Source organism: Anguilla anguilla, chromosome 2, assembly GCF_013347855.1.
Source record: "Anguilla anguilla isolate fAngAng1 chromosome 2, fAngAng1.pri, whole genome shotgun sequence".
NCBI lineage: Eukaryota > Metazoa > Chordata > Actinopteri > Anguilliformes > Anguillidae > Anguilla > Anguilla anguilla.
The window spans coordinates 21,326,884-21,343,037 of record NC_049202.1 but is presented as its reverse complement, the minus strand read 5'-3'; the positions used below and the strand labels follow the sequence as shown (position 1 = coordinate 21,343,037).

The 16,154-nt window shown below is 39.4% G+C and overlaps 1 protein-coding gene across 1 annotated transcript; it reads left to right on the top strand.

Annotated features, from left to right (window-relative positions):
• The first annotated feature begins 2,051 nt into the window (after nt 1-2,051).
• LOC118221151 (tripartite motif-containing protein 35-like) lies at nt 2,052-8,401 on the top strand. Its single transcript, XM_035405947.1, has 6 exons — nt 2,052-2,785; nt 3,471-3,566; nt 3,732-3,962; nt 4,726-4,748; nt 5,034-5,152; nt 7,098-8,401. Exons 1-6 carry the CDS (start codon nt 2,300-2,302, stop codon nt 7,649-7,651), a joined length of 1,509 nt encoding a protein of 502 aa, XP_035261838.1. The 5' UTR covers nt 2,052-2,299; the 3' UTR covers nt 7,652-8,401.
• Nucleotides 8,402-16,154: the final 7,753 nt, after the last annotated feature.

Genomic DNA, 16,154 nt, shown 5'->3' with positions numbered 1-16,154 from the left:
ATTCAAGTGGTGTGAGACACTTTTTCTGTTGAAAATACATTTTTGTTATGTGGGTTTTTCTTGTGATAAAATGTGTAATAATGCCTTCAATGTGGTTAATTTTTTTTATTTTAACCCAACTGATTTTGGAGAAGCTGAGCTTGTTAAAGTGAGCTCAGATGCCAGTTTTGTTTTTATGTTTGTGTGTGGGGTTCACCGATTATGATTACATTGCAGACAGAACGTTGGACCTCCCTGACAATGAACACAGTTGTTAGCGCTATGCTAAGCACTGGGTTGCATCTAAGACCATGTAGATTACAATGTAGCCCAGTTAAGCAAATATCCAGGTTTGAATTCTGTCAACACAAGGACACAAAGTCATTGTATTGCCAAAAGCCAGTGTATTGAAGCTGCAGTATGTAATTCAAAGCCTGATTAGAAAATGCATATGTGGGGAAGTTATGTATTTCAGTGGAATGCATTTGTGGATAAGTGAGTGCAGTAAGATGCATGAAATTTGCGAAATTAATATTGTAAATAAAGACCGGCGGAGGCGAGAGAGAAACCGGCCTAGCTAACTTCCGTCCATCTAATTATTCCCCTGCTCATTCAGGAACAGACATTTAATCTGCCACCAAGCCTCTGGGGCCTGTATCACCATACTAACAGGGGGAGAACCTTTCCCAATAAAGAATGAAAGACATCTGCTAAGGGCTTCTGGACATTAAACTCATGGGGCTGCTGTCTCCCAGAGCCACGGTCAATGGCCACAGTCACAAAGGCCAGCTACACTTTGTAGAGCTTTATTGGAAACACAGTATCACCACTGAACATACTGTATGAGTGAAAGGCAGTGTCTTTCAGTAATCTATTATTTATAATTGATTCAGTAATCTTTTTTTTGTAAAAAAATAAAAATAAAAAAGTACATATTGAACCCTTTTCCTTAATCCTTCCCAAATCCAGAACTGCAAGTTGGGCTGAAAACTGTGTATCCATGAATGCTACTGCAGCGTTTATGAAGGCAATATCTATGTCACCAATGCTCACAACATATTCCATTAATGATCTTGTGGAAAACTTTAATAGTAAAATAATCAGTGTTAATGATGACATTGCGCCAGATAAGATGGAAATAACCTCTGGAAAACACAAAGCCCCCTGCAGAAATGTTGTGTCTGTCAGATGAGAGAAAATAAAATGGCAAAAGGTTGAGTGTAAATGGCAAACTACAAAACTCACAAGTTCTGAATCACATGACATCAATAATAAAGAGAGGCTTTTTGCTAGACAATTCTGCTCATGATAGACAATCTTATCACAAACACAAACCATGCACGTATACTTTTTTCCACGGTTGACAGATCGATAATCCCCCCCAGCCTGAGCCTACTCCTACTGCACAATGTAATTAATTTGCTGCCTTTACTAGTGAGGAAATTGTATTAGAAAAAGCATCAGTGCCTCCATGTCTAGCAGAAAAATTATGCCTCCATCTGAAAATAATATAGGTACCTGAAAGGGCCAGTATATCATGTGGAGTGGCTTCATCCTTCTGATGAAGACTATGAAAGCAGAACACATTACACCAGTCCTTAGATCACTACATTGGTGAACCACAGAATAGATTTAAAAATCCTTCTGCTTGTCTATAAAGCAAAAGTGTTTTTAAGATATGAACCATTCAGGCCTCTCTGGTCATCTGGGCCTGGTCTGCTTAGTGTCCCCAAGCTGAAAAAAATGAAACCGAGGAAGCTGGTTTCAGTCATCATGCCCCACTCTGCTGGAATAAACTCCCAGATGGCCTGAGACCTGCCCCAAATCTTGCTTGCTTTAGAAGCTCAGAACAATCCTGTTGTCCATCATCTTGCACTATATTATTCATATTTATATATTGCTTTTTATAATGTTGGGGTTTTAAATATTCTGTATTAATTTAATGATAATTATTGCAAACATATTTTGAAAATGTACAATTATCTAATTTAATTCCTTTTCATTTTAATGTCTCCTTAGCCTCTACATGCTTTTATTGGGAATGTGCTGTCTGTTTGTCTAGTAAGGGCTCTTAGAGGAGTGCAGTTTATGCATTCTTGTTTCAATGTCTTGAAACAAGCAAAATAAATGTTCCTGAATGAATGTGCTGTATAAATTCACTTTGCCTGGGCATTTTTATTTAATCCAGGGGGACACTACTGGCTGCACCTTGTAAATCCCCCAGAGCAGCCGGTTCAGGCACATTATCATCTCTGTATTTGAGAGAGTTCAAGAAGACTGAAGACAACAAGCCTGATCAGACAGTTTGTTCCAGTTTTGAATGACATGGGGTGTGTTCTGTTGTAGTTTCAGCAAAAGTGAAAGTGAAACTATCAGACTGAGAGACGGTGTCTGTAAAATGGAGGCTAAAGCTTTGATTCCTGAGGACGAGCTCTGTTGCTCTGTATGTTGTGATATTTTTAAAGAGCCTGTTCTCCTGAAATGCAGCCACAGCTTCTGTAGAGAGTGTGTACAGCAGTACTGGAAAGAGAAGCGCTCTCGAGAGTGTCCCATCTGCAGGAGAAAGGCCTCTAGGGAGGATCCTCCTATAAACCTGGCCTTAAGAAGCATTGTGGAGTCCTACTTAAAGCAGAAGACTGAGAGAGAAACTACCAACACTAGTGTTGCTCGCTGCAGTCTTCATGGCGAGAAACTTCTATTATTCTGCGAACATGACAAAGAGCCTCTCTGTGTCATCTGTCAGACTTCAAAAAAACACAGAAACCACTCGGTCTGTCCAGTGGAAGAGGCTGCACTGGAGCTGAAGGTATTTAATTTTCAATATAATGTATTTCATATTTTCAAGACACAATCAAATATGTGTAAAATATCTCTGTGTAAAACATTCAGTTCTGACGGACGGCTGTGGTATGAGGTCTTGTAAATACAGTCAGTCTGGCCTCCACTTCCACTTGCAAAGGCCGCAACAGGAATAAACCTGCTGATCAGGCAAAAGCAGGAATAGGCAGCACTGCATCTGAAAGTGTGCTTACAGCCGTTAAAACTGTGAAATACTCCTTTATTTGCTTGGGGAGAGAACTGAGCAACAACCAGGAAGTAAAGAAATCCACAATGACTGGTGGAGACAAGAGCTATACATATGCGCAAAAAAAATATTGTACCAACAAGTCAAATCAATTTTATAAGTGCTTTAACATTTCTTACAGTCTACTATAAAATATGAAATTACAACCCAGCAAAAGTTATTTTTTAATCCTATATGCTGTACAATTTGACTGGTTTATTTTTTTTGTAAATGCATCACAGAACATTGTATGCTGTGTTATAAGTATGTTTCACTAATCTTTACTTAATTTGTAGCAGGGCTATTTTCCTGACTACTTTTCCAATGTTCTTAATAAACTGTACTGATTTTCACTTGTATTGCAGCAGGGAGATTACTGTGCGATTTATGTCTTTCTGTAAGTGATAACTGATTCATTTAACTCCAGGAGGAACTCAAGCCTGCACTTAATCTTATTAAAGAAAAATTGAAGAGGTTTACTGAGGTTGAACAAGAATGTAAGAAAACAGCAGAACACATCAAGGTAAGGAAAGCAATTACGAATACTGTTTAGGTACACAAAAATAGAAAATAATTATTTTTGGTTTATGTTCATTTTGACAGGCATAACGAACACACTGGCTGCCACACTTACATAACAAAACATAGTTACACTATTCAAGTTTAAAATAGTGTGTTTGAATTGCAGAGTCAGGCCCAGTGCACAGAGAGGCAGATAAAGGCAGAGTTTGAGAAGCTCCATCAGTTCCTGCGAGAGGAAGAGGAGGCCAGACTAGCTGCTCTGAGGGAGAAAGATGAGCAGAAGAGTCGGATCATGAAGGAGAAGATAGAAAACATCACAGAACACGTCTCCACTCTTACAGACAAAATCACAGCTATAGAGAAGGCCATGGACACTGAAGACACCTCCTTTTTACAGGTAAGAGCTGGATTTACTGTAATTCAGTATGCTGGTTTGTGGTTTTTCACAATATTTGGCTGTGTTCCCTTACTCTGCACCAATAGCCTGCTGTGACAGTATCAAACTCAGGGTGCAGGTGTTCATAGAGATTCATCTGCTCATTTTAAAATGTCATCACATATTTTTTTTTATATTTTTGAATTTTGTGAAAAACTGATGTCACCAGAAAGTCAATAGAAAACATCACCACTGCAGAGTAGGACACGTCCTGTATAATTTACAGAAGGCCTAATTTTCCCCACATAATTGTCTTTCACCATTGTGTCCTCTGTAATAGCAATGACACTGCACACCACATGCAGATGGATTAAACTGCCTGTTCACTCTCTAGATTTGCAGTCATTTGATTCGGAGTTGATGAGCAATCTTCCAGCCACATGGTAGCAAAATTAATGGTCAACAAAACCTGCCCAGCATATTTATACACAACCGTGAGAATGCAGGGATGCTCATTGCTTAATTATCTCAGGAGTCACACCTGTGTGGAAGCTTCTGCTTTTAATATTCTTTGCATCCTTCATTTATTCAAGCGTTTCCTTTATTTTGACAGTTACTTGTACATTACAGTACCTTCATTCGTATTTGCTTACTGTTAATATTACATCACTTTTATTTGCATGGCTCTTGTTTTTCACTTATAACCTGTCTCATGATGTTCTCTACTGATTACGTTTATACATGTATACATCTTATCACAATTGTGCTGTTATGTGTTTTTCAGAGCTACAAGAACATCAAGGAAAGGTATGTAGACTGACCTATTTTCAAGTGTCTGTTTAAGTCTCTTCAAACCCTAAGTCTGGGGCGACATAACCCAGGAAGTAAGAGCGGTTGTCTGGCAGTCGGAGGGCTGCCAGTTTGATCCCCCGCCCTGGGTGTGTCATGGCAGCCTTTCACTGTTGGTGTGCGAGTGTGTGTGTGAATGGGTGAATGAGAGGCATCAGGTGTAAAGCACTTTGGATAAAAGCGATATATAAATGCAGTCCATTTACCATTTAAATCTTGATTGACTCCTGCTCGTCATTACAGAGCCCAGTGCACACTGCAAGATCCAGAGCTGCTCTCAGGGGCTCTGATAGATGTGGCCAAACACCTGGGCAACCTGAAGTTCAGAGTCTGGGAGAAGATGCAGGAGATGGTGCAGTACAGTGAGTATCTGGGGCAAAAGTTGAAATCACATTATTTGTGAACATTTAATGAAAACATCAAACTCAAAAACCAAGCTGTATGGCGTGAAAGATACAGTACAGAATCATCCAGTCTCAGTTCCCATCAAGTTTAGGAAGATTCTGGGGCTGCACTATACTGCTCTCAATTTGATATCAGAAAACAAGCAAGCACAGAATTAGTAGACTATTTAAAACTTAAATAAAACTGCAGTTTGTAAGTTTGGAGAAAATAACTAGTGTTACGGCCGGCTCGAAGGGCCGCAACAAACAAACAAAGTCCAATGTACCAAAAAACAATCCAGAAGCTAATCTAACAACACAAACCCAGACATTTATAAGAATAACCAACAAACTAATCACAAACTAAAACAAAGGAAAACCCACAAAGTTCAACCAAAACGATCTTCACAAAAACTACCAACCCAAAACAACAACTCAAACCACACACCAAAGAAACCCCAAAGAAGATCTCTCAAAGAAAGAACTACCCTGCCTCATACTGCAGGGCTTATGTTGGCCACCGGCAGGTGGAGGCAATCAAGCAATTAGGCAATCAGGCAACTACCTCCTCCTGCACCACCCAGACCAGCAGAGGTAGGGGACGTAGCGCTAGATTAAAAAAAAAAAAAACATGCAACCCCCTCCCACCCCTCCCCTCAGCTCTCCCTTCAAGCCCCTCCCTATAAGGCCTAATTCATATCACAAACTATTAGCTGTGTGAATTACGTGCATGAATGAATGAATTAATTTTATTATTGCGTCATGCATCACACCGATGCCCAGCCCACATTGGCTTATATGACACCAACATTTTGCATATAACAGATCCAGAGTAAATCATAAACCTATTAAAATGCAACAGACACATATCTGATACATATGTCCTGTACAAAACAGTATAGACTCCATAACCAAACCTTCTTATCTTCTTTTTCAGGTTTTTGCAACATATACATAGTCATTATATAAATTATAAGACCTCATTAGAGACTAAACAAATAATACATCTTGCTTTCTTTTCCAGGTGTTTGATACAAAGTTAGCCATTTTAAAAACGTCAAACTTAAATAGCAATTTTTCATCATCCCCACCCCCCCCAAAACACTTCAGGATTTTGTTTAGACATTTCATGGAAAATTGGTGCTCTTAGATCATCATAATATGTACAGTACAGCATAAAGTGGGATTCATTTTCAATTTCACCCAGATCACATAACAGACAGTCTTTTTTCTTCAACTACATCATTAGATCTGCCTACCTCAATAGCCAGAGGAAGGATACTGGTTCGTAACTGGGCAACCAGAGACCTTTGTCTTCTGGTTAAGTATGCCATAACTTATGGTTCAGGGCCATAGTTTTGCTTAACATGAATATATGTATAGAATTGGCATTTTTTGGATTCTTTAAAGCCCCATATGCCAGCAGCATAATTCAGTACAGGAGAGACACAGGCATCATAAAGTTGTGAATATGTTGAATAGCCAAGATCTTTGCACACTTTCAATTTATTAATCACTGAGCCTAACGCTCCTCCAGCCAAAGTCACTAGGGATTTTATCCCCACCTCATAGGTCATAAATTCATCCAGGGCAAACCCCAGGTATTTATACACATTAGCATATTCTAGTGGTGATGGTCCAAAAGTGATATTTTGTGTACTTCTTGCTTTTTCCTGAAATGCATTATCTGGGTTTTACTCTGATTTATTGTATTGCATTGAATTTGCTATGATATTTGTTCATTTATTTAATTTCATGATGCAAACAGATTTTGTTTTTAAAGCATAAATCACTATGACTACCATGTATTCGAAATCAAAACAATGATATGCAGTTTCCCATGTATGTGACATAATCTGAATAGAGTATTTGAAATTTGTATCTTCTCACAGCCTTTTAAATATCTTTCTGCTTGATATTTCAGCTCCTGTGGTGCTGGACCCTAACACTGCAACCCCCTGGCTCTCTCTCTCTGATGATCTGACCACTGTGAGAGACACAGATACATACCAGGAATATCCTGACAACCCAGAGAGGTTTAAACCCTTTGTGAATGTGCTGGGATCTGAGGGGTTTACCTCAGGGACACACAGCTGGGAGGTGAAGGTTGGGAATCAACCTGTGTGGGATATAGGAGTGGTGAAAGAGTCCATCAGTAGGAAGGGAGATATAACAGCCAGCCCAAAGAGAGGATTCTGGGTCTTAATGCTGAGGGATGGTGATGAGTACAGTGCAAGTGGAAGTACTGCCCTCACACTGAAGAGGAAGCCCCAGAGCATCAGAGTGCAGCTGGACTATGACATGGGGGAGGTGTCCTTCTTCGACTCCAGTGACATGTCTCTCATTTACACTTTTAAAGACACATTTACTGAGAGAGTGTTTCCGTACTTCTCTCCCTGTTTGAAAGGAGATAAGAATGAAGGACCGCTGCAAATATGCCCATTGAAAATCTCTGTGAAAGTGACATCAAAACTGTGAAGGTATTTGTTTTAAAAAAAGAACAAAGGAGAGATGTTGTTCTTGGAAAGAACTTTTGTTGTTTTTAATGTGCCTCTGCATGCCTGGTTGCTGATTTGGGTACTCTGGGGTAGACTTGCTGGAGATGTGAATTGATGAAGGTGAGGTGGTTGATGGCCTACCAAAAACAAATGGGAGGCAGACATATACTCAAATACAAGTGATCATTTGGTTAATGTAATCAGCCTCAGTATGCATGAATACTGATTTGGGACAGACCAGAGGAAGTGCAAAGGGGGATGTTTTAGTAGTCAGTCAGAAGAGAGCAGACATGCATACAGAGGTGACAGTTACCGTTTGATTTCCTGCAACTTCATTGCTAGATTTTGTTCTGGAAAGGGCGTACAAATCTGGTGCTTGAACAACACTGTATTGTGATTTACCTGCATTGATATAATGATAATAATAATAATAATAATGATTAATTCATTCATTAATCGGGTTTTGTTTTGATCTAGCTAATAGGACAAATCATTTCATATAATGTTTATACATAAAGCAGATTCTTCTTGTTTAATCAAATTATTTCATATCTGATTAATTTGATTCCTGGGTGGATAAGGCAGTGTACAAGCTTGAAATGTTTGTGTATCGTGAGCTCTAGTCAGATTGATTGCATCAGTCTCCTCTACACTTTTCAGATTTTATTTTTCTGATGCAGTGAAGAATAAATTCACCCTGTCAGCTCCATGCTGTAAGATTTACATCTGAGCCTTCAGTTGCCTCACCTGTACACCTGTCATTGGTTTCTCATTCCCTTCCCTTCAATGATAGTTATATTAGGACGGTTATTAGAATAATCAACCATAATAATTGATTGACACAATTTAATTGATTTTACATGAATGACTTTTTTTATAAGGCAATAGCAATAAAAAATATACATTATTTTTAGGTACACCTATTCAAATGCTCGATAACAACAAATATCTAATCAGCCAATCACGTGGCAGCAACTCAATGCATTTAGGCATGTAGACATGGTCAAGACAATCTGCTGAAGTTCAAACCAAGCAGAAGAAAGGTGATTTATGTGACTTTGAACATGGCATGGTTGTTGGTGACAGACAGGCTGGTTTGAGTATTTCAAAAACTGCTGATTTACTGGGATTTTCACGCATAACCATCTCTAGGGTTTACAGACAATGGCCCAAAAAAGAGAAAATATCCAGTGAGCGGCAGTTCTAGGGCGAAAATGCCTTGTTGATGGCAGAGGTCAGAGGAGAATGGCCAGACTGGTTCGAGCTGATAGTAAGGCAACATTAACTCAAATAACCACTCGTTACAGGCAACATTAACTCAAATAACCACTCGTTACAGGCAACATTAACTCAAATAACCACTTGTTACAACCGCTGTATGCAGAAGAGCATCTCTGAATGCACAGCACGTCGAACCTTGAAGCAGATGGGCTACAGCAGCGGAAGGCCAGACCGGGTGCTACTCTTGTCAGCTAAGAACAGGAAACTGAGGCTACAATTGGCACGGGCTCACCAAAATTGGACAATAGAATATTGGAAAAACATTGCCTGGTCTGATGAGTTCTGCTGCAACATTCAGATGGTAGGGTCAGAATTTGGCGTAAACAACATGAATGCATGGATCCATCCTGCCTTGTATGAACGGTTCAGGCTGGTGGTGGAGGTGTAATGGTGTGGGGGATATTTTCTTGGCCCCTTAGTACCAATTGAGCATCGTTTAAGCGCCATAGCCTACCTGAGTATTGTTGCTGACCATGTCCATCTCATTATGACCACAGTGTACCCATCTTCTAATGGCTACTTCCAGCAGGATAACATGTCACAAAGCTCAAATCATCTCAAACTGGTTTCTTGAACATGACAATGAGTTCACTGTACTCAAATGGCCTCCATGAATGTTTCTAGCACCTTGTTGAATCTATGCAGTTATTCTTAAAGCAGTTCTGAAGGCAAAATGGGGTCCAACCCAGTGAGTGTATGAATTAAAACACAACCCCATATTACTCCCAATATTTTCAGATTTGTCCATTATTCTACTGTTGTGGTTCACTGAAACATGAATAAAATGAATGTAGTTTTACACATTAATATTAGTAAAAATACAACACAACCTAGTTAATTAACCCTCTAAAACCTCATGTTTCCAATGTCCTTCATTGTGGTTCTGTGCTCACTCCACTCCAGAATGTTTGATAATATGATTAATAATCAATTAGGATTCATTGATTAATTAACATATTCATCATCAGGGCAAGCCACACTGTAAAAAGAGGTGTAAACAGAATACTAAAAATTTCAAGCCAATTTATTTCACTAAATGTTTTAGTTTTGAGCATAATTTAGATTTTTAAACTTTGTGGGCAATTTATGCTATTGAACATCAATTAGTTCAGAAAAACTATTATAAACCTTAAAACCTGCCTTGACATTTTCAGTATTTTAGCTTTTTTGACAGTGTATATTCTAAAAGAAACAAATGTATAACAGTCAAAAACAGCACGCCATAATTAGGTGAAAAATAGGTTGGTGCTTTTGCCTAAAAAATTAACATGGCAGTTGTTGATGTCGATGTTTCACTTAATTTTGTCCACCCCTGTATGTCCTTGTTTATTTTTTTACCCCACAAACACCTTTATTTTGACATTAGTTCTGTGTAAAATGATTAGTCTCATAAACTTGGTTTTGTATTTGAATGAAGTAATAAAAAGTAATCAAATCTCGGCTTGGGCCTTTCTCTGTGGAGTTGCATGTCCTCTCCATGTCTGCGTGGGTTTCCTCTGGGTACTCTGGTTTCTTTCCACAGTCCAAAGACTATGCAGGTAGGCTAATTGGAGACTCTAAATTGCCCATAGGTATGAGTGTGTGTGCCCTGCCATAGATTGGCAACCTGTAATCCTGCTCTTCGCCCAATGCATGCTAGGATAGGCTCCAGGAGCCCCTGCAACCCTGTCCAGGATAAGTGGGTATAGATAATGGATGGATGAAGTAATAAAATGTATTTCACATGCAATAAAATGTATTTCACAAAACTGCTAATATTCTCAGCTGAATAGCACAATATGAGTTAATGCAACACATTTTTGGTCACTGTGCCAACATAAAATCTTGGAATTCGTAATTCACCCAATCTTAGAATTTGTAATCCACAGAACCTTGAACCTTGAAAGCTGAGCAAACTTAAAACTGCTTCTGTAATCAGTTCCTAAAAAAAATAAACTCTACAATTTATTTTTTTTACATTGTATATCAGATACACCTTTGTCAACATAATGACTACAAGCATAAGAAAGACATCACTTTGCTTAGATGACATCACTGTCAGAGACACATATCCTGGGATGACATCATTGTAATAGATACCCTGTCTGGGGAGATCTGAAAAGCTCCAGGATTTGCTCAGTGTATAAATTAGCCCTGAAATATGGGAAGAGATTCTCGGTGAAGGAGTCTCAGCTAAATTTATGTCTCAGCCCTGCCCCACAGTCATAGTGCCTATAACCGGGGCTTCCATTAGACCCCACCTACAGTATCTCCTTCCCCTTCCTAATTGGTGCTTGTTGCTCTCAGCACACTGAAGTAGTGTAGCGGTTGGCACAGACTCCCATGACCCGAGTGACCCAGGCTGATACTGGATTTGTGGCAAACTGTAATCGTGAGTGTGTAATCTGTTAAATAATACACTGTCTTGAAAAACTATAGCATTTATGACAATATGCAGCTCTTCCGAAAGAGCTAATATATCTAAAGGGTAGAAACGGTTTCGGTAAAATGTAAAATTTATATAATTTTCTTTTTCAAAACATTGTCAAAGTCATGTAGAATAACGATAACTCGATATTTAATGGCTATCCCATAAGGATTTCAAACTGTTTTTTTTTTTCCTACATTATTATTATTTTTTCATTGACAGCATTAATGCTCTTCGTTTCACCATTTTATTATGGGATTTTTATTTTTATTTAATACAGTTTATCAAGGTCACCTGCAAAGTGACTGGTCTCCTGAATTTGTCTCAAAATGATATGGGGTAGGTCGGGTTTAGCTCAAGTTAACCTGTCAGGTGGCAGTTTAGTTTCAGAGCATACATTACCATCGCATCTGACTCAGGCTTTCTCTGATCCTCATATTGGGATCCGATAATTCAGGATTTTCTTACATTTTGATTTAATAGATCTGGATAACTTGCCGAACCTGCTTTCTGGAACCAACCCCAGTCAACACTGCTTGACTGCCTTTTCTGAAACAGCTGTTAAATATCGCCATCTAGTGGCACATTGTGAGACTGATATGTGGTAGTGAAACAAACGTACAGCTTTAATTTGTGGTTGGTTTTTATCTCATCATGGCCTGTCCATACTACAAAACAGCGTAACCTTTGGGACTGTAATTATGCAGTCATTGGCTCTGTGATGGTGTAAGTGTGTTTACAGAAACTCCAGGCCGATAGCATGCAGCCTAGATTTAGTGCTGTCTTCAGTGGACCTGGCTTGTGCAGACTCCGCAAAGTTTAGTAGGCTATTCGGTAAAATCTAACAACCCTGCTGTGCTGGCCCTATAGTGTGTTCAGTCCACCAGCGTTAAAATAGCTGCGTTCCAGCCTGTTCAGATAGACTCTGGACTTTTTAAAGAAATGCATCTCCATTGATATGCAGCTGTTTCTTATTTGGAATAAATGTTTCTTATTGTACAAATTGCTTGGTTGTAGGCCTACTATGTTCACAACCATAGAAAATGAAATAACGCAAGTCAGTGCATTGTTGAATTACCCTCAAAAAGTAAATCACAGGACCCTGTGATTTCAGTACCACCTACAACAGCTACACTTTCCAGGAGGAGAGTGAAATGTGACCATTGCACTTTATCCACCAGATGGTGCCAGTCTACCACTTATGCATCATGAATTTTCCTTAGTAAGTGCAGTGCCAGCCATTTGTTTTTAATTAATTTGCTTAGTATGTCATTCATTCCAGTGACCATAAAAAAGATTTTCGAAAGTATCACCTTTTGATATCTGTGGTCAATTTTTTAAAAATAGAATAACTGCAATTATTTCAGTCTGCATTTATCTGCATTTGTATAACATCCACACTCATGAATTTCCTCTTAAAAATAATATTACATGCATAAAGGTTTCTGTTATTGTATAGCCCCATTTATAAATGTACTTGATGATGAACTTCATTTGGCTTATGACTGCATGAAGTTTTCCTCACTACAGACAAGTGGGTAGCAGATATTTCTTGCCGAGTTTCTTGACGTGTTTCTTGATTCAAATGATGACATAGAAGATGGGGAGAGACACATGCTGCTCCAACACTGATCGTTTTCCCTCTTTCTTTCTTTGTTCTTCCTTCACAAGCGTGCACACACACACACACACACACACACACACACACAAATACATATGTAGAAGCTGAATGCGTAAGCATGGACATGTACACTCAGATACACATGTACACTCACATGGGTACACATACAGAGACACACATGTAAGTATGCACAAGCATGTGACCACACACAGATGCATGCATGAAAACTATGCCATACGTGCACACATACACAAGCATGCTCATGAACATGCATATTTGCATGCAAACACACATACACACACACATGCACACACACGTAGACACCACAGTACATTCTATCATAGCTAATGGGGTCTTCCTGCTGCTCCCCTTTTGTACCTCCCCTACTCCCCTTTTATGCCTCCTATGGGCTGCTGTATTTAAGTGTGTGCCTTTGTTTGTATGCATGTATGTGTACACATTTGTGTGGGTTCCGGCAAACATTCCCATGTAAATTTAATTATGTGATACATTTCAAAAGGGTTGCACGATGTTTCAGTAAACAAAGAAAGTGAATGACTGCAGCACACTGCAGTTGAAAGGTCACCTGCTCTGCCCTGCAGTTTGAGCAATATGGAATGTTGGGACACTCAGTGTTCTAATTGCATAATTCTGGAGTTCTGCTGCCTAGTGATGGTTCTGTTTGTTTGGTCAGACTGGTACTGTTTCTTATGAATGCATGTTCTCCCCTCCCACCCTACTGGCTGCTGTACTTTTGTTTGTAACACACTGATCAGTTTTTGCTGTTCAATAAAGTGTTTCAGTAGAAGTAGGGGCGACATAGCTCAGGAGGTAAGACCGATTGTCTGGCAGTTGGAGGGTTGCTGGTTCAAACCCCGCCCTGGGCATCTCGAAGTGTCCTTGAGCAAGATACCTAACCCCTAACTCCTAACTTCTCTGGCGAATGAGAGGCATCAATTGTAAAGCACTTTGGATAAAAGCGCTATATAAATGCAGTCCATTTATCAAGTAATGGATTGATAAAGCGCAGACATCACCATTGTGCCCCAGGCTTAATGCTACATTCAAAAGAGCCGTTGAGTTTTCATCTCTGTGGTCTTCAGACGGTGGTGATCCACAGCACAGATGATGGAAATCTGCTCTTGTTTTAGTTCCTGCACCTCCCACAGTTTGAGCTCCTGCCTTTATTTCATTGAATCAATTCTGTTTGACTGTTTGCTGTGCTCTGATGAGAGTCATCTGGATGGAAATGTTTTGATTAGGAAAGGGCTCTGGTCATGATCTGAACAACTAGCCATGATACACTGAGCCTGGGAAAAAAAAACAATAAACAGCCCAAAAGTGTATGCACGCACACACACACACACACACACACACACACACACGCACACCCACACAAGCACATACGCATACACACACGTACACACACACACGCGCGTGCGCACTCACACACGCACACAAGCACACAAGCACATACGCACACACACACATACACACACACACACGCACACCCACACAAGCACATACGCACACACACGTACACACACACACACACGCGCGTGCGCACTCACAGACACACACACACGCACACACGCACACACACACACACGCACACCCACACAAGCACATACGCACACACACGTACACACACACACACGCGCGCGTGCGCACTCACAGACACACACACACGCACACACGCACACACGCACACAAGCACACGCGCGCGCACACACACGCACACAAGCACATACGCACACACACACACGTACACACACACGCATACACACACGCGTGCACACACACACACGCACACAAGCACATACGCACACACACACGCACACTTGCACGTGCACACAGACACACGCACACACACACACACACACACAAGCACATATGCACACACACACGCACACACACACACAAGCACATACGCACACACACACGTACACACACATGCACACACGTACACACACACAAACACACTCAAATGTAACACAAGTGAAGGGGACAGGTGAAGTTTGAGGGTATGTCCCATGTTAGACTGGTTAGAAGCGCATTCAGATATGATTTATATACTTTTTCCATGCTTTCCACTCATAAAAGAAGGAATATGAAATGCAGTCCTTCAGGGAATGTTGCATAACTGCCAGCTAGTTCAATCATTTTTTTAAATTTCATATAGAATACTTAACCCCCATTTTGTCCTCAGAGTTAAACATGCCCTATCCTGAATTTTAGTAGCAGTTAAAACCCAAGAAAAGTTTTTTTAACATGAAATTTGATGACTTCCTGGAGTGAACATATCAGTACAAGTTTTACGTATTTCTATAAAATTAGTTCACCATCAATGTACGAAGATTGTCTTACAGTTTTTTTACGATTGCTTTGACTCATTTTGCACAACTGAGTTTCAATGTGCAAAACTCTTAACACAAAATGCTATACTGCTCATTTCGGTACAAAAAAGTAATATAGCATGCAAAATAAAAATACCAGTGTCAAATCAGGGAATATTATATGCAAAAGTTTATCACAGCAGCAGAACATTAGATATTTCAAACAATGAAGTTAAATCATTGCTGCATTTTCAATATACAACAGTCATCATCAAATAATGCTGCCAAACACAAAATCCTTCTGATCAAAAAAGAGTTTGAAAGTGTTCTTTGGCCATAATGCAAACAAACTGTGCAATGGCCATTTCCTCATAAGTACTTGAAATTATGTACAGCAAGTATCCCCTGTGATAGACTGCAATATAGCACTTGTGTTTTTATAAAAGACAAACAAAATATTAGATTAGATTATATATAAGTTTAATCATTAAAGAAAAATCATACAGTAATGCAGTACTGTAAACTCAACTGTATTGTACAGTAAAAACAAAAACAACAGTAAAAGCAAAAACAGTTACAGTTATAACAAACTCTACTGTAAAGTAAAAACTTATTTTCGGTGCTTACAATTTTTCTCGATTGCTAACACACTAAAACTGGTTCTTTTAGCAAAAACTCCCAAATTATTACTTCAGTTCTCAGAGGACCAACACATCTCTCAAAACTATAAACACTTTTCACTTGTTTTAACACATGCTGCAAATTGTTAAACTTTTTCTGCAAATCTCTACAAACAAATGCTCTCATGAATCACTGGTTACACACTGTGCTCATGCAA